This window comes from Phlebotomus papatasi, chromosome 1 (assembly GCF_024763615.1).
Source record: "Phlebotomus papatasi isolate M1 chromosome 1, Ppap_2.1, whole genome shotgun sequence".
NCBI lineage: Eukaryota > Metazoa > Arthropoda > Insecta > Diptera > Psychodidae > Phlebotomus > Phlebotomus papatasi.
In genome coordinates, this window is record NC_077222.1 from 51954120 (window position 1) to 51979325 (window position 25206).

The 25206-nt window shown below is 30.8% G+C and overlaps 1 protein-coding gene across 20 annotated transcripts in view; it reads left to right on the forward strand.

Annotated features, from left to right (window-relative positions):
- LOC129805730 (peripheral plasma membrane protein CASK) overlaps positions 1–25206 on the forward strand; it is a 518962-nt gene that overhangs the window by 472332 nt on the left and 21424 nt on the right. For 9 of the 20 annotated variants that reach the window (XM_055853886.1, XM_055853936.1, XM_055853870.1 and 6 more), the window contains 6 exons: positions 5331–5516; positions 9661–9825; positions 11561–11628; positions 15768–15819; positions 19656–19754; positions 19911–20049. In XM_055853886.1, the coding sequence (XP_055709861.1) occupies positions 5331–5516; positions 9661–9825; positions 11561–11628; positions 15768–15819; positions 19656–19754; positions 19911–20049 (709 nt within the window). Of the gene's footprint in view, positions 1–5330; positions 5517–9660; positions 9826–11560; positions 11630–15767; positions 15820–19655; positions 19755–19910; positions 20050–25206 lie in introns of all 20 variants that reach the window. The other 11 variants (XM_055854005.1, XM_055853971.1, XM_055853996.1 and 8 more) reach the window with 2 other exon arrangements.

Sequence of the window (25206 nt, forward strand, 5' to 3'; positions counted from 1 at the left end):
ATTCCTATAGGTCTTGCCCTTAGAAGTCGAATATCTCACTCAAAAAAATCCACGGTTAAATGGGTATGTAAAACAGGGTTTGTCTATCAAACTGATGCCAAACCCTGTTTCAACCTAAACGTGGCAAGGTTTGATGTACTAGTATTTTTTAAACCCTGTTTCAACCAAACCCTGAAAAGGTAGAAAGTCAAATCCTGTTATGGATATTGATTTACCTTGCCGTCAGTAAACCTTGGCAGGAATGAAGACCAATCCTCGTCACGATTATATTTTAAACCCTGTTTTCGTCAAACCCTGGCAAGAGTAAACCATAATCCTTGTCAGGGGTATATTTTAAAACCTTTTTCTCAGTAAACCTTGGCAAGAATGAAGACCAATCCTCGCCATGTTTATACCGTAAACCCTGTTTCGTCAAACCCTGGAAGGAGTATGGCTTAACCCGTAACACGGGTTACACTCAATCCTTGTTTCCATCAACCCCTGGCAAGCGGAAAAACAACCCTTGTCATGAGTTTATTCAAATCTCGCCTCTTTCAACCCCTGGATGACTATTTTTAACCCTTGTTAAGATTAAAATCAAATTTACTTGGAAAATAATTAAATAAAACTAGAAATTCTTATTATAATATTTTGCATCACTAAGGAAATAAAAAGTAACGGCTAGAATAAAAAGTTTATACTTTAGTCGTTATTTTCTTATTTTCTCAGTGAAGAAAAATATTATAAAAGGAATTTCTAAGCCTTATTTAATTGTTTTACATGTAAATTTGACTTAAATTCTAACAAAGATTGAAAAATGATCTCCAAGAAGTTTACTTAAGTGAGATTTGAATTTCTCATATACATACATCAGTGTAGAAGTATAAAAAAATTATAATTAGGTTAAGTAAACATTTAGAATTTATTACAACAAAATGGTACTTGTTTCTCTAACAATATATCATTATAATTCCTTATTTTACTATTAAATAATTACAATTTAACACAAATATAAGAATTTATAACTCCTAGTTATTTCATTACTTTAAACTTTATTATATTATTATTTTTTTAAGGTATCGTAAAAATATCTGTTATTTAAAGCTTTTTTAAACAATATTAGCAAAAACTAGGGAGTAAATTTTACAACAGCATGAGAAAAGTTATTTTCAAAATAATTAAGCAAAAACTTAGGAAAATCCATTAAGAAAAATTGACAGTATTTGTTTACTTATATATATTCTTTTTCAATATTTAATCTTATCTCAATGAAAAATAAATAAATATATCTAGATTACCTTAACAGCTTTATGGCGTGTACACACTAGTAGAATTTTTTTTAAATGCCTTTTTTAAAAAATTCTGACGTTTCTACCCACAAGGATATGGGAAATTTGCTTAAAAAAGGCATTTTTTAAAAAAATTCTACTAGTGTGTATACGCCAGCATGGCGTATACACCCTAGTAGAAATTTTTTGTAGTATTGCAACTTTAAAAAAAAATATATACAGATTCTTTGATAACAAAGTACAACATGTGAAGAATATTTTCTCATCTCAAAGCTTTAACCCAGTGAGAAACTTTACGATAGAGCCTTTACAAATTTATTTAAAGTCAATTGAGAAGCATCAACTTTAAAAGTTCTTTTTAAAATCTCAATTTGTGAGACTTATATGCAAAATTTTTCGAAAACTAATGCATCAATTTCATCGAAAATTTACATACTTCTAGAGTTGATTGTTTAAAACTTAAACAAGGATTTGTTTTTTTTTCCTTGATCATACCTTATTTTGCACAGCGAAATGTAGTGTAAAATACATGGTGTTGTAAAAAATGCTACTGAAAACAAATTTCATGTTTTTAAACTTCCGTTGAAATATAACTTTTACTCAACTGCTAACAGCAAATATTTAGTTTTCTGATTTCAGAGAAAAATTATGTGAGTTATGTCTCCGAAAATCATTTTAAAAGATCAGCCTCTTGAAATTTGTAAATGAAAATTTTAGAAAATATTGTTCTAATGTTGTACTTTTATGTTTCAGAGTTGGATTTGAAGAAATATTCTTTATTATATTTAAAAAAAAATTAAAGAGGGCATATTTTATGGTTTCTGAAACCTACGTAATTCCTTAAGCTTAAATTAATCAATCCTGCTTCAGCCTGCACCACTTCAAAGGATGTGTAAGAGGTTAGGACAGCGGCAATTATTTTATTTTGCACTTTCCATTTCCACTGCTCCCTGGCGTGCTTCTCCTCTCTCCTCTTGAAATTTTAGGTAAATTTCCATGTTTCAGTATGATCCTCTCGTTCGAACTTCTGCAAATCTGGAGTTCCGACATCTAAGAAAAAATGGTAACATAAACTAAAATTACAAAATTTATCTTAACCGTTTAGACATGTAGATAGATAGATAGATAGATAGTTGTTTATGCATTAGCAATAAATGAGACTAAATCCCGTGGAAAATAGAAAACGTATAAAACGGTGAACTCGAGATTAAAAAAAAGAAGTTAAAACGTAATCTTGGCACAGTTTAAAATTCAAAAGTCTTTAGAATATTTTGTGGTGAACAGCATTTCACAGTTTTTTTCACTAAAATCACGAGAAATTTTATCGATTTTTTTTTATAAAATAAAGATGAAGATATGAAAATAATAATTTTTAAAATTTCGTGAAAATCCCGTTAAAAATACAGAAAACGCCGCACTTTAACTTTGGATGCGCACACTTTGCACCAATACTAACCGTGGCAAGGATGAAAATCAACCCTTGAGAGATTAAAACACTTAAAGTTAACTCAAGGTTAAAACAGGGGTAAAATCCTAATCTTGACACGGTTTAAAATTTAGGCGTACGGAAAATCCTCAGTGAACAGCATTTTCACGCTTTTTCCACTAACACCTTCTTCAAGAATTTCACCTATATTTTTTATGAAAATAAATTTCTCACTGTTTATTTAGGCATTGATGGTGGAAAATTGGGATAAATTCTGTGAAAACTTGAGGAAACGCCGCACAATAGCTTTAGACGCGCACACATTGCACCAATACTAACCGTGGCAAGGATGAAAATCAACCCTTGAGAGATTAAAACACTTAAAGTTAACTCAAGGTTAAAACAGGGGTAAAATCCTAACCTTGACACGGTTTAAAATTTAGGCGTACGGAAAATCCTCAGTGAACAGCATTTTCACGCTTTTTCCACTAACACCTTCAAGAATTTCACCTATATTTTTTATGAAAATAAATTTCTCACTTTATTTAGGCATTGATGGTGGAAAATTGGGATAAATTCTGTGAAAACTTGAGGAAATGCCGCACAATAGCTTTAGACGCGCACACATTGCACCAATACTAACCGTGGCAAGGATGAAAATCAACCCTTGAGAGATTAAAACACGGTTAACTCAAGGTTAAAACAGGGGTTAGATCCTAATCTTGACAGGGTTTAAAATTTAGGCGTGCGGATAATCCTCAGTGAACAGAATTTTCACGCTTTTTCCACTAAAATCTTCAAGAATTTCACCGAGATTTTTTTAGAAAATACATTGCTCACCATTTATTTACACATTTACGGTAAAATTGACCCTAAATTCAGTGAAAATCTCATGAAAAAGAGAGAAAACTCCGCACTTTGATTCTTGACGCGCACGTTTGGTTACAAACTTGAAAAGAAAATTAAGCACCACTTACCACAGAACTTTTCACAATTCACTCTTCTATGTCGCTGATATGTCCCTGGGTGGTCACTGGGGGCTCATATTGAGCCCCAATCCCCGAAATGTCAACGCGAATGCCTCCATTCTTTGAGGCACACTGAACACTAAACACCATTTTTCTCTTACTGATTCCACTTGACAAGTTTACACGAGAAACCCTTAAATGCATTAAGAATCTCGCCATGATAGAAATTTAAAACCAGTCAAACCTTGCGCAAGATTTAAACCGAAGTGTTAAGGTTAATAGTGAAATCCTTCACTAAAAAAAGGATTTAAAATTGCTAAAACAGGGTTAACTCATGTTTACAGTTTAAAACCTTTTTAAAATTAAACCGTGGCTAACCCTGTTTATAGTTGATTTTAAACCTTGCCTCAAATAAGCTCTTTTCTGAGTGCTGATTGAAAAATCGCACTACCCCGTATTTGGCGGTGCCCCAGTTTCCCTTATAATACATGTTTTCTTAATATCATGTCTTTTTTCCTATTCTCTCTTCTTTGAATAAAATTTGTTATTACTTGTAATAAACTTGTTATTAAACTTTTGCATTTTAAATATTAGAAAAATATGACATGCATTTTTGTGAAAAGTGTAAAGCGAGTTAAGCATAGGCAATTATTCTCCAAGAAAAAAAAATCTTAAGAAAACTTTCTCAGATCAATCATTCGAATATTTGACAAAGAAAAGCTTTTGATTATGAATTAAATGGACATTTTTCTCACGTAACCTATTCTGAGATTTCGATAATACCTCATTCTTTGAAATAGAAAACCTCGAAAGCACTTGCAGTATTTGAAGTGACTCTCAAAAGTGGTCTATGAATGGGTGTGAATGAGAGACTTCTTTTTCATTCTCTTATACGGTGATTAATCTCTGTCGTGGATGGTTCTAAATCTAAATTGAAAACGATTTATTACTCCAATGGCAAATGACAAGATCTTACTTTTTCAAATGTTGAATTCTCGTTCATTTTGGTTTGTGGTTGAAAATTGTTTGTATTTTAATGGAGTTGTTCGTTTTGTTGGTTTTCTTTTGGGCAAAATACATAGATTTCTCCATGAAAATTAATGTTGTGTAGTTATTTTACAAACATTTCTATAAAATTATTTACTTAATCAAATAAAAGCTGTTGAATTCAACTGTAGTTTCCTATATAGAATGTTAGTATTTGCTCTTTAATATTCAAAATGAATATTTGCAGAACAACAAACTATATTCGTAATTTCTTCCATATACACTGCGCAATTGAAACATTTTAATTTAAAAGGTTTTTGTACAAAAGAAATTACTTTTCTAACTGCACATAATTTTGGGTATGTTGAAAGTTTTCAATAAAAAAAACACTATAGGAAGTAAAATCACTTTGTCCATTTAAGAATATTAAAAATTGCGCCCGGAAAATGGGGAAAATCAATGAGAATTTATCTCTTTGCTGGAAAACTATAAATTTCTCTGAAGTGCGGAAAGTTTTACAGCTATACTTTTTATGTAGATTCTTCACCAAAAATACTCGAAGAACATTCTATCAATTGCTTTTTATTGACATTGTGACAATGTACCAATTGACATTATTCCCAGTTTTTACTGTTCCCGTTAATTTTACTAAATTGCTCCATTCCTTTCTTTCCATTGCAGGCTCTTTTGCATACTCATGACGTAGTAGCAAGAGAAGTATACGGCGAAGAGGCTCTTCGCGTAACGCCGCCCCCAATAGCTCCCTATCTCAATGGAGATGATATTGATAATGTGGATAATGGTGATTTGCAGCATGTTACACGCGTTCGACTGGTTCAATTTCAGAAGAATACCGATGAACCAATGGTGAGTTGTGCTATATAAATTATTCTCTATTTTGATAAATAATTTCCGATATGGGATGACTTTACTACACCATTAATAGCAATTTATTGCATCCATCTTGTCAAAATTACCCAAATAACTCAAGCATTACCACTCTATATCGCAAACTTCTTTTATTATTGCATAAACATCTTCTAGCAATATCAATATTTACCCTTGATTATTTTGTGAGAGGAAGATTAATGTAATGAAAATCTATACTTTGCGCTTGTTATTGCCCCAGAAAGCAATCACAATGAAAATTCTTTAATGTTTTACCTTTCTGGGGCAAGTCACGTATTTAATGGGAGAGAAAGATAATTACTAATTTAATTTTCTTTCATCAGGAAAAAAAATTATTATCGATTAGACTATTTCAAATTAAAAGATAATTTTTATATTAACTTTTTTATAAATGTTCCTAGTTCAACACCTCGTTTTTTAGATAAAATTTAAAATTTTGACTGAAGCTGGGGCAATTTCACTCAGCTGAACTTTTTTTTTTCAACTTGCTAAACGAATATGAACCATATTCAAACTATATTCCGCTAATGTCTCTTGAGTATTGCCTATCTGAAAATATGCGGTACAATTTTTTAGTAACTATTTTTCATCCTAAAAATCTTTATTTTCAAAAGTTACTCATGCGTGACACTACCCCACCCACCTCTATGTCACTTTCAGTAATAATGCATTAATAATTATTAAAATCCTGAGATGAAAAGTTAAAGAAAGGTGGGACAATTCGTGCTAATTTTCTGGATCTGGAACTGATGTCTTTCTGGGAGAATGAGCACAAATTATCAGAATATCTCTTTGTTTGATGTCTTTACCTTGCAATTTTCTTTTGATAGTGACACAATTCTAAAAGATATTATTTTACTATTCTAAAAATATTTATTTTCTAAAGTCATATAAGGTAAAGTGGTACAAGTTGGACAGGGCTCTTTTTCTTGACAAATTTAGTACATCATTTTTATTTGTATTTTTAATACTTTAGTTTTATATTTTGGTTCCTTGTGCTTAAAAAAAATTAGTACTGTAATTATCAAGAAAAAATCCCTATCCAACTTGTACCGGCGAATTGTCCAACTTGTATCACTTTGCCCTATGCTTTAAGCTGCTCTATTCTTGTTTAGGGCATAAAGGATAAAAGAAATTTTTCGCAAAGGACCTTCAATCGTTAATCCTAAGCCATCAGCGTATAATACTGCAGAATACATGTTTCCTACCTCTTGCCAAATTCCACAGCAAAAACATTCTCTAGGATCAATCTGAGCCTATTTGGGCCCTAAGACATTAGAACCTATTACATCTCCTCAGAGATTCCAAGACCTTTCCATTGAATACAAACTCGTCCAAATTGGTTAATGGATGGTTCATTTAGAGTTCTTGTGGCAATTGAACTCGAAAAACTTTAGCACTAAATCTACCAAAACCCGGTCAAATTGCACGTATTAAAAATAACACATATTTAAACGATACAATGTCATTATCAAACTTTATGAATTTCTTAAAATATGCATGTAATGTATTTTTCAATCTTTAAATTTTAATTTTTTGCTCTTTTCCAAGACAAATTTGTTGAGTATCCTACCCTACCGCGGTTTGTCATTTGACCGAAAAACGACCAAAAACGGTCGGTAGGTTTAGTGTTAAGAAAGGTTTTGCGATTAAGAAATGAATTCTAGGAATTCTTGGAATTCTTTTGTTGGTGAAAAACATCTTAAATATGTTGTTTATTTACCTAAGGTATTTACATAACATTAAACATTTACCGTAAAAGATCCCACATTCTCAATGATTTTATCTGGAAAAACCAGTTCTCGGAATTAATTTTTTCCAATATGTACGACTTTTTTTTATTTGAACAGAGTGGGAGTATTATAGGGGAAAGCGAGATTCAAGATTCCGACAATTCATCCAATTCATTTTTTTTCAATATGTTTTAATAAATTTTCTCCTATTTTATAATACTATTATATTTTAATGACTATTCCAGTACCTCAAGTTTCCTGAATAGAACCATGTGTCAAATCCACTAGGAACATATTATATAAAAAATTCAGTAATACAAAGCTTGAGTCATATATAAAATTTTTAATTACATTAGCAGAACTAAAATTCATTCACTTGATTTAGAAGTGATGTTTTTTTCAAAATAATTTTTAAAATTTTTTAAGTGTATTATAATTTCGCTCCTTGGAAATTACAAGGGGCCAACTCACTTTTTGGTGATTTTAAGGTTTTAATGCCCTCAGACAGAGAATTTAATAAAATTTCCGATGATATGAATCATTAAATTTCGTAATTAGAAAAGTTTTTCAAAACTTTAATCTTTTTGAACAGTTGCATAATTTTGTTTGAAGTCAAGGGGCACAAAATAGATTTATCGTTTAAAATTTTGTGAAACAAGGGACTAACTCAAGCAAGTTGATCCCGTGTCATTCTAATTTCATGAAAATTTGCGCATAATTTAGAATGACAAAGAGCTAACTCATAAAAAAACATATTTTGAAAGGTAAAATTATGTATGTTTCGATGTTTATAATAATGCCTAGCACACAATAACTTTTGTTTTGTAAACATGTTTGTGACATTTCAATGAGAGTGAGTGAGATCTAGATCTAGTCATCTCGCTCATTCTCATGGGAAATTTTAAAAACATGTTTACAAACAAAAGTTATTGTGCGCTGGACATAATGCTCATACAAATAGAAAAGAATTAAATTGTTTTTATTAACATACTTAATTGATATAATTATTTATACAAAATTGAATCTTTCATGCTGTCTCCTGAAAAATGGCTCAGATTGACTTTGCTCCTTGTAATTTCCAAGGAGCGATTTGTAAAATTTTGATAATATCTCATTTTTATAGCAATTAAAAAGAAAAGCTTTGTGATTTGCATCTTACGGAGTTCATGAATTTTAATAATTAAAAAGATAAGCCTTTGGAATACTCTAGATTTCTGAACTAATTAGGTAATTGCTACTACTAAATGCTCCAAACATTTTCCTAAATTTCGTTTATTGTTTTCAATAAAATTCATTGTTTTGAAAACTGCAATAGTGTATTAAATTTAAGCTTGGCAATTTCCCAACAAATGCCAGACATTTTAGCTCTGCTGAATTATCAAAACATATTTAATTTTACCTAAAACTTTCATTATTTTCGTAGATTAGAATTATTTAAAATGTTTTCAAAGGTATTCCAAAGTCTTATCTTAATAATACTATCTTTGTCTTGATCTTTGCCTTGTCTAACTAAATGCTTCTGTGAAAATTGTTCTCTAAACTCAATTGAGGCAATAAAAAGTCTTTACGTGAAATTCTTTCACGTTTATTTTGGAAATTTAATAATGGTTGTTCCAAGTCTCTTGTTTTACTTTTTTCAGCACAACATTTGATTATGTTTTATAAATTATGATATTGTGTACTTTGAATTTGAGAGAAGAGTGCATGGTGCATAAACTTTTCTCACAAATAAACTTTTACGTCGCATTACTTAATGTTTACATGGATAATTAGGAAAAGTCGTGAAATGTTGCTGTAAGAAAGCATTATAAGATATAAATCAAGCAATATACTTTCAAAGTCTGCAACTCTTTAGTTTACTGGTATAAAATGCTTTTTATGTTATACGATATTATTGTATAAATTCATTAAAAATGTCAATATTTATATTTATATTTTTTTAAAGTCTTTGTATGTTTTTTTTCTCTTTATGCTATGATATAGGAAAATAATTCAGTTTAAGTACAACAAGAGCGACAGGAGCAATATTGTCAGTGCCAGAACTATTTTTATGTTCGTATTAAAAAAATATTCCATACATATAATAGGGAATTGCTAAAATGGCCAGAAATGGCTTTAAATGGTCTTGGAGATGTGCCAAGTGTAAATCAAGAAATACCATGATAGTTATGTAATTTTAATAAATCCTCTGTGGGAAATAGAATAATATATGAATTGGTGAATAATATCCTTGGACTCTGCCACTTTAGTCCCTATCACATTCCAAATGACATTATTAAAGTTAGGCATATGATTCTGCTGTCATTTTAAATCACATGAGTTCATGTTTTAATTAAAAATGGAAATTTTCCACAAAATAATTTTTGCAGGGTATTACACTGAAAATGACGGAAGATGGTCGATGCATTGTAGCACGAATTATGCATGGAGGAATGATACATCGACAGGCCACTCTTCACGTTGGAGATGAGATCAGGGAAATCAATGGGCAGCCTGTACAGAATCAAACAGTTAGTCAACTGCAAAGAATGTTGGTGAGTTTGACATAACAAAAAATATACTATATATTTTGTGCAAAGTATCTTTCCCATCCAATTAGTGTCAGACTATTGACAATTTCTCCAATTTTCTTCAAAAGACAACCTACATTTAAAATTCATAAAGCTCCAACGTACCCAAGCTCGATACGGCTTACACAAGCTTAAAATACGGCAGAAAAACAAGGTAGTTCTAATAAATAAACAGAAAAAAAAAATTCTTTTGTCTGCTTCTACAGGCTTCTTTGCAATACTGTAACTTTTATACGTATTATGCAAAAGAGAGAGAGAAATTCTTAAATAAGCCCCGCCCACAAAGTGTTTTAAGTCGCCCCCTTTCAGTAGGTATTCTGTAAACATAAACTTATATTTCAATTTTTTATGTGTAATGAGATGATACAGTATTAGTTTATGGACAGGCAAAGGGTCACTAATGTAGAATCCCATGGAAAAAGCCTGTAAAATGTTCCGCGAAACTGGTAAAAGATAATAAAGTCTTTGCTTAAGCAAAGAAAACTTCAAAACTATTCGCAAAACGCGTGAAACCTGAGTACTTCACCGGAGTACTTCAAAAGTATTCGCAAAACTTGAAAACCAAAAAAAATCATGCAACTTAAAAAGAAACTCAAGTTTTGTTCATGAATCTCAAAAAATTCGAAACACAGAAAAACTTTGGAATTTTCGTATAAACCAGTAACACTACAACCTTTTTGTGGAAGACAATAAAATCTCGAAAAGTTTTAAAAAAATCCTGGGAAACTTTAACGTCTTTCTTTTATATGTTCCCTGCCTTTAAGCCCCCTCGCTAAGGTCTTAAGTCTTAAAGTCTTCCTCAAACTCGAAAAAACTATAAAAATTTTAACGAAACATAAATTTTTTTTTTAAATTGCCAAAAAACAAAATATTCAAGAAACCCAAGAATCAAGAATTTTTACATATGATTGAAATCCTGAGGAATATAAGCCACTCCCACAAATTCAAGTAAGGGCTTTGAATAACTGTCTTCTCCTTGAAAAAAAACTATTCATGGAAATTATTTGAAAAATATTAAAGCATTTCTACCCAGGTCCTCTAATTTTTATATCGTTTAATCACCACAGTGGAAAAAAATAGGCATTGCCATATTTCCTTTTTAGCCACGCCCATTTACTTATATTGTTCTTACAAACTCATCAATTTTTATTCGCCCATGGTTGAAATTAGAGGAATTTGATAGGGTTTTGGATATCAATCCATCAAAATTGAAATATTGTCATTTTTGACACAATCATTATTGGGGGCGTGGTCTATTTTTCAAAATATTAAATGTGAAAAGCTCCGCTTAAGATAAATTAGGCCTAAATGGGCCAGTGATATCTCTTCAATAAAAACTGAAAATATTTAAAATAAATATAATTTATGGCTGGCGATAACTCTCCCACGGGGCGTGGTTTAAAATAATTCTGTTTCAGACCTACAAAGAACAACAAATATTACCTCACTGTGTATGAAAAAAAACTTTCCAAAAAAAGTTAATGTATTGTAAAGTTATGCCTAACTTTGTAATTGGATTTCAGATACTCAAATATTTTAATCACTCTATAAAAATGTATGTTGTTAATGAAGAAAGAATAACTCTGTGAATTCATTTGCATTTTCATCCTGTGTTTTCCTTGTAGAGTATGTCATTTATAATTTTTGGATATTCATAAGCTCATTGGTACTTTTTTCTATTTTTTTTTTCTCATTATAGCGCGAAGCTCGTGGCTCTGTTACCTTTAAGATAGTTCCTTCATATAGAAGTGCCCCGCCACCTTGCGAGGTAAGTCACCTCATTAGAATACAATGTCATCTTTTCACATCAAAAAACCTCCCCCAACGAAACTGGTATTATCATATTCATACTTGTGACGTGTCTTACTCAATTTACATTAAAATTAATCTTAGTTCATGTATGTTAAAGTTACCAGAGGTATACTTTTATATGGTATATAGAATTTAGTAAGTGCAAGATGTCTCCCATCATTCCACAGCATAACCATTTGAGACGACATTTGAGCAATGGCTCTAGTATAAAGTTGTGCACAAGTTTCATGGAGTATAACTTCTAAATTATATACAAAATCTTCCAACATTTTCTCTAACTCAGTCTTGGGCATTATTAACAAAAATATAACTGACGAAAGCATGTTATGCACTAGCACTACTTTGTATACTATGAAATTCTAACATTTTCAGTGCTAAATTAGTTTTAGAATATGATTATGTGGTGTATCATTTAATTAATTCCCTCTTTAAAATAATGTAGTGCGAAATGCTGAAGAAAGGCATTTGGGGGGAGTTGTAAGGAAATTCACCATTTTGAGGCACAAAGTATGGGCATTAAGTGAGAGAAAGTTGCAACTGACAGAGAATCCTTACCGCCGTCCTTATATATTTATGTTGCATTTGTAACGATAAACTTTTCAAATGGCCTCGAATTGTGTAAGAGTTTAAGAAGAAAATCCGTACTCATGATGCCATTGTGTTTATGGCAAAAACTTTTTGCACTGACAATCATCACTCTTGTTCCACTATAAAAGTTTTTCACCGTGAAATTTCTTTTGGATTATAGTTTATTGTCCATTTTCCTACCTTTTGTCACACTACTGTGAAGGAGAGAGAGGCATATGGTAGGAGAATATTGTCAAACAAATACTATAAACTTTATCTCAAAATAACTGGAATAGTTTGCAAAAGATATTCCGTGAAGCTTTACATCGTTTTAAAAGGCTATATTAGGAATCTTATTGAGCTTTAAAATTTGCGATGATAGATAAACTTTTGGAAGATTGCATTTGCTGTTACTAACTGAAATGGGAGTAAAAATTTCGGTGTTTTGACCTTTTCCTTCTAATTTATTCGCTGTAACTTTCTAAATCTGTGTTAAATGGATTTTAAAAGATAATTTGAAAAGCTAAAAAGAGTGAACATCTGCCACAAAAGCACACCTGTGAAAATGAAGAAAAAAATCACAAAAATGTAGAACTTCTTTTTTGTATTTACTTCTAATAGAGGAAAGTACTCTCCCTTCGAACGTTCATACTTTCGAATAATATGTGAATTTTCTTTTATTTTCCTAAGAGACTTACACGTAATTATCTTGTAATTATCAATGATAAGCAAACTATTAATTGAAATGTGTAAGTCTCTTAGGGAAAACGAAAGAAAATTCACAATATTCGAAGGCATGAACGTTCGAAGGGAGATTACTTTCCCCTAGTCATATTAGACAGAGACACTTAACCCTTTAAGAACGAATGAATTTTCAGTTATGTAAAAATTGAAGGGCAGCTCATTTTGGGAAAGTCAGGTTAATCTGACCAGGGAACCCAGGTGGAACTTGAAAATTCAGACAATCCATTATATTTTTTCAGGGAACTCACGAGGAACCCAAAGAATCCATAGGGGAAGTGTGCCAAATTTCGGCCAGCTTCTAATTTCGGCCACTTTGAGTGTAATTTCGGCCATGCAAATAGATTAATTAAAATTATGTATGTAATCTTCGAATAGTCAATGAATTCATTTTTCTTTTAAATATTTATTCATTTTAGGATGTATTAACACAAAGACCGTTAAATTTTAGGTATAATTTGAATTTAAATTGCGTTGTAAACCTCAGTGTGAAAAGTCTTACAAAAAATGTGACAGATCGATTGTGTTTCTAGCAGTCTTGTAATTTGTGGTGAACTACAGAAGGTTTTCCTTCGGTGTTTTTCATGAAAATTGATTAGTTTTCATTAAAGATTGTTTCTGTTTATGTTAATAGTGAATCAATCTTTAAATTTCGAGTAAAATTTCCCAGCTGGATCCTGTATTTCGCGTAAAAAAAGTATATACTTTGTGAGCGTCTCTCCGGTGAGGTAGTGTTGCCTATTCCGGCAACATCTTTTGCTTTCCTAGATTTTTTATTCATTTTATGTTTTTTTTTTCAATTTCTGAGTTCTCTACAATGTCCAGAGAAAAAAATCATCGCTTCTATGAAAAAGATGATGTGGAAAAGGCCTTGGAAGAGTTCAGGAAGGGCAAATTTCTACGGGAATCTGCGCGTAAATTTGAGATGCTACTCTTCAGGTCTTCAGGACAAATTACACGGAAGATCTCAGGGCTTGTGGGTCATATAAACGTATTAAACTTAAAATAAATATTAAACTCGTTCCGTTTCACTTTTTGAAATTTTCTATCCGCTGCGTCACAAAAGGTGGTCAGAAAAAAGGTGGCCGGTATTTCACACAAAGTGGCCGGAATACTACCCAAAGCAATGTCCATATTTTTATTAATTTTTCAATATTTTAGGAAGTGATTTAAAGAAAACAAAGATGATAAACTAGTTTTCAAGGTTCCACACAGCCTTCCCGAAAAGAAAGTAACAAAAAATATCAATATGAATTAAAAATATTGCATTTCAAACTTAGGACTTCGGTGCTTATATGTAACTATGCCGAAATTTGGAACACTTACAAAAAAAATTTGTTTTAAAATCAAAATTTATACAAGAACGTCGTTTATTAAAAATTTAAAGAACTTGAACCATGTTGATGAATATCTCATATCTGGAAAAATCATTATGAATAGGGGAAAGTGCCCATGCTTCCCAAGCTTTGTAATGACTAAATTTTTCCTATATTTCTTAATACATGTGACACCGCAATACATTTTGAAAACTAGGCACTTTTCCCTAGTTTTTAAAGAGGACAATGAAACGAAAATATTTTCAATTCATCGTTGCTTTTTTTGGGTTTTTTATTTGGATTCTGAAAAAGAATAAGGACTGCGCTTTATTTTCAGAAATTGGCACGTCATATTCGGTCATCTCCTTAAAAGTTTAATTTAAATGCTTAAATATGTTCCTATTATGTGGTCTTTAATTACACAGTTTAATCTCATTGGCGGGATTTTTTATTAATGTAATTTAACCTACCATAAATAAATAATTTACTTTTCAAAAACTGCTAAAGAGAGTAAAAATTTTCTACTCATCGGATTTCACTAATCAGAACGTTTATTATTATTTAACACTAAACCTAACAAGACCGATCGAATTGTCCGATTTAAAAACTTTTTAAAATTAACCCATATTTAAAGGGTACAATATCGCTATCACACTTTATGAATTTCTTAAACTATTCTTATATTTTTCAATAATTAAATTTAAATTTTTTCCCCTTTTTCCAATAAATATTTGTTTAGTAGCCTACCTACCGCGGTCAGTCATTTGACCAAGCGCGCTAGCAAAAACGACCAAAAATAGTCGGTAGGTTTAGTGATAATCTGAAAGTTTTAAGTTTAAGTTTTAACTTAACGGTTTTATTAAAAACTGAATGGATTGTACAGGAAAATCATCTTCCCGATGGATCCCTAAATTAAAAACAAAACGGGATTCCAGTTACAAATTTTAAGTATTTTTTTAAAAGCTCTAAAAGTTCGTTACTTCAGACTTTTAAAACATATTTTTAAGTTTATAAATTTACTATGGGCTCAATTTCATCCATGGGGTCTAATACACGCATCTCCTTAAGCGCAATGCAATTAAAAAATTATTTTATTTTTTCTTCGTAATTTAAGTCTTTACACGGATTATAAACTTTATATTTTGGTTCCTATTAACCTGGGTTAAATTATACAGTCTCATTGCTAATATTTGCAATCTTTGCAATGGAAGATATTATTTGTTTTAACAAATTAATAACTTTCGATCTCACTTAAGGATAATTCATACTTTTACGTAAACTTATTCACAACTTTCTTCTCAAATTAATAAAAAAAGACGAATCAAATTTCACTAGTCTTTTAATAGATTTCCTGCATCCAAAAAAGTTCCCATGTGAAACAACAGAAAAAAAATTGGATGAAAAGATGTTCCAATTTTTGTCCATAAATGTGGAAATGAAACAAATATACTTATTTGATTTTCTATTTTTGCTTTCCTATGCTGAATCCCAGCTATTCAGGATTAGACCGGCACCAGTGCTTGTAAGTATTTTATTGGTACAACAAACAAAAAAGACATTATGCCTCTATCAATATTTGAAAAAGAAGAGAGAAAAAAAATTCGATTTTTGAAGTTACGCTGAAAAAATAGAAGTAACTGTCCAATATAGAAAGGCATATAGAAGCTGATAATATAGTAATGAACACAAAGTATTACAAAAGATTTTGCTACACTAATACCGTATTTACATAACGTAAATCTCCAATGGTAAAATCCACCTCGAAATTACACCTTAAATGCAAATGAAGGCTTCAACATAGGCCAAAAAGCTCTGCAGTGTAAACATTTAATATGTATATGTATACAAAAGTAGGATCCTTGGTTTGTTTGCACTTAAAACAGCTTCCATATAACAATGCAAAACTACAATATATCGTAGTACTATTTACGAATTCACTTGGCACACTGCTAATGAAAGGTGTGAAGAGGTAAAAAAAAAAGCAGAGGGAAGTGTGAGAAAATAGCATGGAAAGCAAGAATTAATGTACAAAATTACATTTAAGCCTTTCCTCATCATAAATTCATTCAAAAGCCAAAAAGTATATGTTGTAGAATTTATTTAATTCTCTGTATTTCATTTAAGAAATTAATTGATACAAATTCCCATCCAAATCATGGCTTTGCACAGATTTTGTATTTAATCCTTTCGATATTGACTACCCTTGATGTTAAGTAGATAGAGAATTAATTATTCGAACTGGATATATCTTATTCAAGCATGAAATGAAGATTATATTAATAAAATTATTTCAGTAAAATTTCTATTTTGAATTTTCCCTATTTTATGAACTTTTAATTATGTTAATGTGTCGTTAATATTCAACAATTTTGTACAGTCTTTTTAGCTCACAATTTTATAGTCATTATGTGAAAAATATTTTAAATTTAATAGAAAATGAATATTTAAAATATAGGCTTGTTTTAAACAGAACCGTAAAGAGAAATATGACGCAGTCATTATCAAACTTTCGCTAATAAAACATTTAACAAGGTAAAAAAAAAACAGAAAATAGATTTTTCATGTGATTTTCCGTAATTATTGCCTCTGTCACACATTTTAGATTACAAAAATTTTGCAATCTGAAATCAAAAAGTTAAAAAAAATGAAAATTTAATTATCAAAATTTGCATATCTAGTTTCGTAAATTTTCTTTGGTATAAAGTGATATAATTTTTAATTTTCATTCTTGAAAAAGCATTTTTCTTTAAAATTTTAGTTCGTTTCAGAGCTTTTTCACAAATTAATTAATTCTATTATATATTGCACAAAACTATCAACAATTTACAAAATAGTATAAATTTTGAAGTCAAATCAATTACTCATAATAACATATTCAAAGTTTTGTAGAATTTTTAAAAAATTGTTTAAACTAAATTTCATGATTTTTGTTAACAAATCATAAGTTACTTAGCGTTGCGTTTTTATATGCAATGTGATTTAGAGTGAACGTGACATATAATATATGTATACCTCTATAAAAAAAAATAACACCAGACTTTATTTATATATATACCTTATGCGCAAGACACAAAAACTTTTGTTTAGTAAACATGTTTTTGACATTTCAATGAGAGTGAGTGAGATCTAGGTCTAGTCATCTCGCTCATTCTCGTGGCAAATTCTGAAAACATGTTTACAAACAAGTTATTGTACAGTGGGTATTATGACCACGACCAGTGCATAATAACTTTTGTTTTTGTAAATATGCTTTTGAAATTTCAGTGAGAGTGAATGAGATCTAAATATAGTTGCCTCTTTCACTCTCGTAGGAAATTTTAAAAACTTTTTTACAAACAAAAGTTATTGTGCACCAAGGAAATTTACTTGATTGTGCACTGGGAGCATTATGCCCAGCGCACAATAACTTTTGTTTGTAAACATGTTTTCGGAGCTTCCTGTGAGAGAGAGTGAGATCTCGATCTAGTCGTCTCGCTTACTCTCATAGGTAGTTTCGAAAACATGTTTACAAAACAAAAGTTATTGTGCGTTGGGCATTCTGCCCAAAGCACAATAATTTTTTGTTTGTAAACATGTTTACAAAATTTTATGTAACAGTGAGCGAGATGACTAGATCGCGATATCATTAACTCTCACTGAAATGTCAAAAACATGTTTTTTGTAAATACTTTTTAACATTTTAATAAAAGCGAGTTTCGAAAACATGACTCGTAACTCTCATAAGCAGTTTCGAAAACATGTTTACAAAATAAAATAGATTGTAAGAATCTCAGCTAAGTTATTGAGCGTTAGGCATAACACAGTACCCCCTGTACCCTATACTGTTATTTGTGTAAGGGAAACAGATGAACATATGCAGCCTCTGAGTTCTTTTTAATGAAACATTAAACAATCAATGACACAAACTTCAATTTAGGTTTTAACGTTCAAACGAGTAGGGTCAAATAATTCGAAATCATGTCTATTTTGGAATTTAGATATTTTCACAGTTTCAGATGATGGTCAAAGAGAAAAAGAGGAGTTGTTTTCTTGTTTTTCCATCTAAAATTGTAAGGAAATCTCACAGTTCCAAATTAGATTCTTCCAAATTACCCCATCTTACCCTAACCCTACTATTCACTGCACAAAAACGTTAATGACAGAGCTTCAGACAGCGACAAAAAGTCAGTAAAGACATTTCGTCCAATTTTAAATTCACACTCAAATATTTTTTCAGATGGTTAAGTCTAAAATTTCTTTTAAACATTTTGCAAAAATAAACGTATTTTTTACGTTAATTAAAATATGTTAGTTAAAAGAATTAATAACTTAAAAATCACCTCTTTCTAGCTTGGTAGCAAAATGTTTGTAAGGGATCCCAGTCTAAATCCCGAAATCCCAAATCCCAAATTGGTAAAAGGGGTAAAAGTGTCTTAGCTACCTTCCCGATTACAACTGTGCTTGGATATTTTCAATATTTTGGGAAATCATTCCACACATTGTTCTCCGTGTGATTTCGACCCTTAAAGGATTTTGACAGTTCGGGATTTTGGCTTTCGGGATTGTGGTTTTAATCCAACTGACAGAATGGCCAGAATTTTAGGTGTTTCAATACGTTTGCGATTATAGCACCATTTTAAATCTGAATAAAAGCTATTCAGCGAGTTTTTTTTTAAATAAAAATAATTCCTATTTACTGCCTTTAATTGCATAAGCTAGCCTAATTTCTATATACTTTTACGTTTCCTACTGATTAAAATGTTAATATACTTACCATTTCGTATTTTAACTTACAATTTTAAACAATCCTTTTATTTTTTTATTAATGTATTTGCACGAATTGTTAACGGAACCAAAATAAAAGCTTCCATAATTTTGACTGATTTTACCCAGATACCCTAAATAAAAAATAAAAATTTGTATATAAGGTAAATTTTCAGTAAGACAGAATGAACAGGAAAGCGTAAATATGGAGGCACAACAAAGACCGTATATATACATTCTTGAGAACTTTTCCCTGCATAATATAGCTAAGATATAAAGTTGAATTAAGCACGACTTTGTCCCATTTTATTTTCAAAGATTTTTCAGGCTTAATTTTGCAAAATCATTCCCAAAAACACGAATAAAATATTGTCTAATGGCATGAAAGCCACCATAAGCTTGTTTCAGCTTATCGTGGATCTTTTAGCAAGAAAATTTTATATGTGTTTCAGGGAATAATATTACATAAATGCACATATTTACAGTATATACTTCCTAATGTGCAAAGTGAATTACTGCCAAGAGAATACATCCGCGTGCGAGAGATGTTATCCTTGCACTATATATAATTATTCATGATTAACATAATCCTATTTCATATTCTCTGCCCTCTAGATATTCGTACGTGCCCAATTCGACTATGATCCATTGGATGATGAGTTGATTCCTTGTGCTCAGGCTGGAATAGCATTCCGTACTGGTGACATATTGCAAGTGAGTTGATATCATATGTCTCCGTATAGGAATTATTGCTGTCATTTATAAATTGATCACCTATGATTAATCAATCACCACATCCATATGGTTGAGATTTGTGAGGGAAAGAGAGTCACGAATTTAATGCAATTTATCGTGAATGTTCTATTGCAGATAATAAGTAAGGATGACCATCACTGGTGGCAGGCACGTCATGATGCAGCTGGTGGTTCAGCTGGTCTTATACCATCTCCAGAGCTTCAGGAGTGGCGAATTGCTTGTCAGGCTGTGGACAAAACTAAACAGGAACAAGGCAAGTTTATTGATCTATATCAAATATCCTCCTATTTTCCATTCACATTTATATTCCCTCAAAATTTTCCTTTCAATTCAAAAGTTCAATTTCCTTTTGGTGTTACTTCACATTTTCATAACATCCAACTCTCCTGTAAATCTCACAATATTGCAGAAACCCACAAAATTGTTTTAGTTTTTAAGTTTACTTCTATATCAACTGTGAATGGCATTTCCTCATACATTTTCCCATTGTATTTTGTTTAATTTATTTATTTATTTTTTCTTTCATTCAGTCCATTTTCTGTGTGAATTTGAGCTTTGTACTTGTGACTTTTTTGCTATATGGGTGTGATTGTGTCTCTTGTTTTATTTAATTATTCTTGTGAATACGGAAAAAAGTCTTTTAAGTATCATGTTTTGGTTTTACAGATTCAACTATTATTTTTTTCTTTATTATGATGTTGTAGCAATTGGAAAATTTTGTACAGAGAAAAAAATTCTGTAACAAGCCCTTGAAACATTTCATGAGCTTTTTTTATCCATCCAGCAAATATCTCGTTAAAATAACAATTTCACGATAAAAAAAATTCCAAACTGACTGTATAGAAATATCCTCTTTTCATCATTTTCTTTGTAACGTACACAACATATTTTGGGTCCATGATGTATTCAGAATGTGTTTTAAGGGGGATTTTTTTTAGTCCAGTATCCCCCTTGTACAGCATATGGAAATAACTCTTATCCATTTTTTTTCTAAATATGCTGTTTTTTTCGCACAATATAAAAGGACATAAATGTGTCATGAATAGAAAAATGAATGGTCAGTATATAAATTAAATGGTTTTTTTGTACTGACTATTCCCTTATATGAAATCTATACCTCTAACACAGAGAAATACGAGAATATGTCCATTAAAACGAAAATGTTATGATTTTTTTTTTGTATTTTTTTGACGAGGGAAAATAATAATACTTTGATATTCAATAGTACACACATTTTCCCAGAAGGAAAATGCGTTGAGGTATTTTATGTGGAATGAACATTCGAAAATATTTAATTTAACACAAATATTTTGGACGCGGCTGGAAAATAGAAATATACAAATATTTAGGGTGAAATTTATGTGCTGTACATGAATAAAAGAATTCATGATTGTGAATTCTGAACTATATGGCGTGAGATTTAAAATATTGACCAATTAATTAAAATTGAACATTTATTATTCAACTTGCTTGACTAACTAATTAAATAACGATTTAAAAAAAATTATATTGATATTTTCAGCGCTGTCAAATGCAATTTGAGTATTTTAAAAGTTTTTTTATTAGTTTTTATTTGTTTTCGGAAAATTAGATGATTTTTTTTAACAAAGTATAATACTGAAAAAAATATAGAGCGTGAAATTATGTATTCCATCATGTTGTCAATTAAAATTTCATGAATTTTTCACATACACAAGAAGGGAGGAGTACCACGGATCGGAATTATAAAAGGCATACTCCATATTTAATTAAAAAAAATATATTAGCACCAAAACACTATTTGGTATTTTTGTATATGCTATAATTGGTATATTTGTAATCTATTAAAGTGTCCCTGACTTCGCGAAGTACTCGAACTCCTGACTTAAAGGCTAATCCTTAAAAAAGTATTTTCGCATCTTTTACTGTTTACCGGTTCCCAATCGATTTGAACCGAATTATAAATCACTCAAATGATTCCCCAAAATAGTTATAAGGACTAATAGAATTGATTTTCGGACAAAAATTACTTATCGGTTCATAACTGGTTCATAACCGGTTTATTACCGGTTGACAATCGATCTAAACCGATTTATTAATCTTTCAAAATATTACCAAAATCGTCTTAGGACTAATTAGTTATCAGTCATGAACCGGTTCATTACGAGTTCATAACCATTTGGAATCGGTTCAGGCTTGTCAGGAATTCCAAGACCTTTCCAATTAGCTCAAACACGACGCCATTCGGTTTATAAATTTTCTGTCTAGACTGTAGAGCTCTTTAATACTTTGGCCTAGAAAAATAGGTATTAGAATGATTCAACGATATTTTCGTACATGTCAAATGTCCGCCTGGGTAATTTCTAAGATAAGATAAAATTTTGCCATGAGTCAGTTCTCAATTTCGGATTACCGATTCATCCAGGCCACAATTGGGCCCCTTTTGGTTTCCCACTGCTACTCTATATTATTCCCCGATACAGGTAGCTGCTCCATGTCACAGCTACACCCAGTGGCGCTACTGTATCACAGCAGCTCATCTCGGTGTGTGTTTGGATCAGTGACAGTGAATATTTGTATCGACTGAAGTACACTAGACTCTCTTTCAATTGGACATTTGGGACAAAATGTCATCCGGTTTAGCGATAGATTTGGGCGTCAAAGCCTTTGTAAATTCCACAAAAAGCGCTCAATTATAAAGAATTACGATAAAATAGGAAGAACTACAGTAAATTTGAGCAAATTAGCTTCATAATTAAACGTGAAAATTGTCAGCAAAATTTTTCGCCCGATTGAAAAAGAGCCGATTGAGCGAGAGTCTACTGTTCCACTTTTATGCCGAAACTTGTTCTCATACCAGCCTATTGTCTAGACGGTTCAGTTTTTTGCTAATGTACACCATTGGCCTTACTATTCATTCCATACATTCATTCATTTTGGACGAATTCAAAGTCGATATGGCATGATAATTATTTATCTGCTGTTGCTCAACTTTGAACCCGAGACTTCAAGTCATAGAGACACTACTCTATACCCTGATCCACTTAAAGCTCCGGGGGTACTTTCTAAATCATTATCTTTCTAAATCAATTTAGAAGAATTACGGCAAATTTAATAAAGTAAATAAGAAAAACTGTAGAATTAATAAAGGTAGGGGAAAGTGAGGCACAGGGTCACTTTAATATTGGGGCAGCTTTGAAATTAGGCTTTTCCTCTCATTTTCAAATGGACTTGAATGTAATTTAGCTTGATAATTGGTTTGTTAATCTAAATTATTTCATGGTAAAGTCCAGTTCCATTTAAAAATGAATTCAAAAAGCCATATTTCAAAGGTACCCCAATTCAAAAGTGCCCTACTTCCCCCTACAGTTTTTGTGTCTCTCTTTCTTCTACGGGTTTTAGACCTATAAAGCTTAAATATAACTTTGGTACCGTAACACAAGGCTTACTCCTAATTTTTTTGTCAATCAAGACTTTTTTTGAAAATTCTGGCTTAAGATTGGAGATTGGATATTAAATGATCTAAAAGATTCTGAAAACCAATAAAATCTTTTCTCATTAACGATTTTGAAACCTTACAGATCTGGACTAAACTTCTAATCTGATGACAAAATAACTGTTATACTTAGCTGTAATTTAAGTGATACGTTTAGTCTGAAGATTGCTTTACATTTACGTCTTGATTTCCCTATACTTTTTTTAGAGGGACATGGGGGACTTGTGAAAAAGGGCTTTTAATACTGTTTTTAAATATAATTTGGTCTTACCAGGATATAATTTAGCTCCACCAATCAATTGTGAAGCTCATTACATTACATTATGATTTTGTGCTGAACACACCTACAACTAAAGTTTAGGAGACTTAGGAGACGAGACGACTAAGCTCGTTTATAGCCAAGTAGTCAGTTCCTGATATACTAAAAACATTACTGCTATAATTGATTTTTTGTTAAAAATTGAAAAAAATAGCAATTTAACATCGTGAGAAATTTAACAAAGAGGATGATAAGGGTAAAAAATATCAATTTTGTCTCGTAACGATAGTATTCTTGGCTTCTAACCTTACTACAGTTTAATGGATTTTCTTCTAGATACTAAAATATTCAATAAAAAATTTTAATTAGGGTGAAGTAACCACTTATCGCCACTTTTAGGAAAAAGCGAAATTATTTGTATTATAACTTTTGACCCCTTATTATCAAATAACTCAAATTTGACACAAAGCCACTTAGATATATTGGCTCTAGATTCGTCAAAACAAAAGTCCTACAATTTAACGCGGGAGTACCTAAAAAAAACTGGTTTTTATTAACAATGCAAAAATAACCACTTCGTCTCCACTTTTTACCACTTTTCGCCAGCTCTGTAACCACTTCTCGCCACCCACTTGAAAATGTCCACACTCGATTATTTTAGACAATGTTATTAAAATAATACATTCAGCAATTATTTTTCCTCATGATCATCTTATTTTTACTCACTTTAAATGATTTTTCTTCACTTTTATTTGAGAAATCAAATTATTAGACTATTGCAGAAAGTAAACAAAGCAGATTTGATAACTGAGCATCTATGAAGTGAAGTTAGCGTCGCCTATTGAAAAAAGATGGCGACAGGTGGTAAATTAATTTCAGAATATAACAACTTTCCGCCATGGCTCATTTTTACATAAAAATAATATAAAATGAAATAATAACTAAATAAATACAAATTTATGTATTCGTCAAATGTAATTAAATGTTCAATAGAGAATTTATTTATCCAAAAACGTAAATTTTGTTTGATAAAAGTTTCATATGACACTTGGCATATTTGGTAAGAAATATTGGCTTTCATGCACTTGATTAAAGAATTGCTCTAAAAAATGCTCAAACACTTAAATTAAAAACAAAGAATTAGTGTTTTTCGACTATCTAAGTAGCAGCAGTAGAGATACAAATAATTTACAGCTAATTTATTTTTTAACATTGGCGAGAAGTGGTGATTCCACCCTAATTGATTTTTTGTTAAAAATTGAAAAAAAATTGATAATTTAACATCGTGGGAGATTTAACAAGGAGGGTGATGAGGGTAAAATACATCAATTTTGTCTCGTTACGATAGTATTCTTGGCATCTAACCTTACTACAGTTTAATGAATTTTCTTCTAGACATATTCAATAAAAAATTTTAATTACCCAATAAATAAAATTACAAAACCAAAATGCACAATTCTTACACAATTCAGATAGAAAATGTAATATTTTTTTATTACCAATAATAGCAAATCAAATGAAACTTTGAGATTAATAAATTGCAATTTTTTTAATTTAAAATAAGAATAAATCTGTTCTATTTTGCACATTTAGTCTTCAAATTTATAATTGGATTTCAGTTGTGTTAGCTATATAATAATAATAAATCAATAAAGAGCCATTAACTAGTTCAAAAC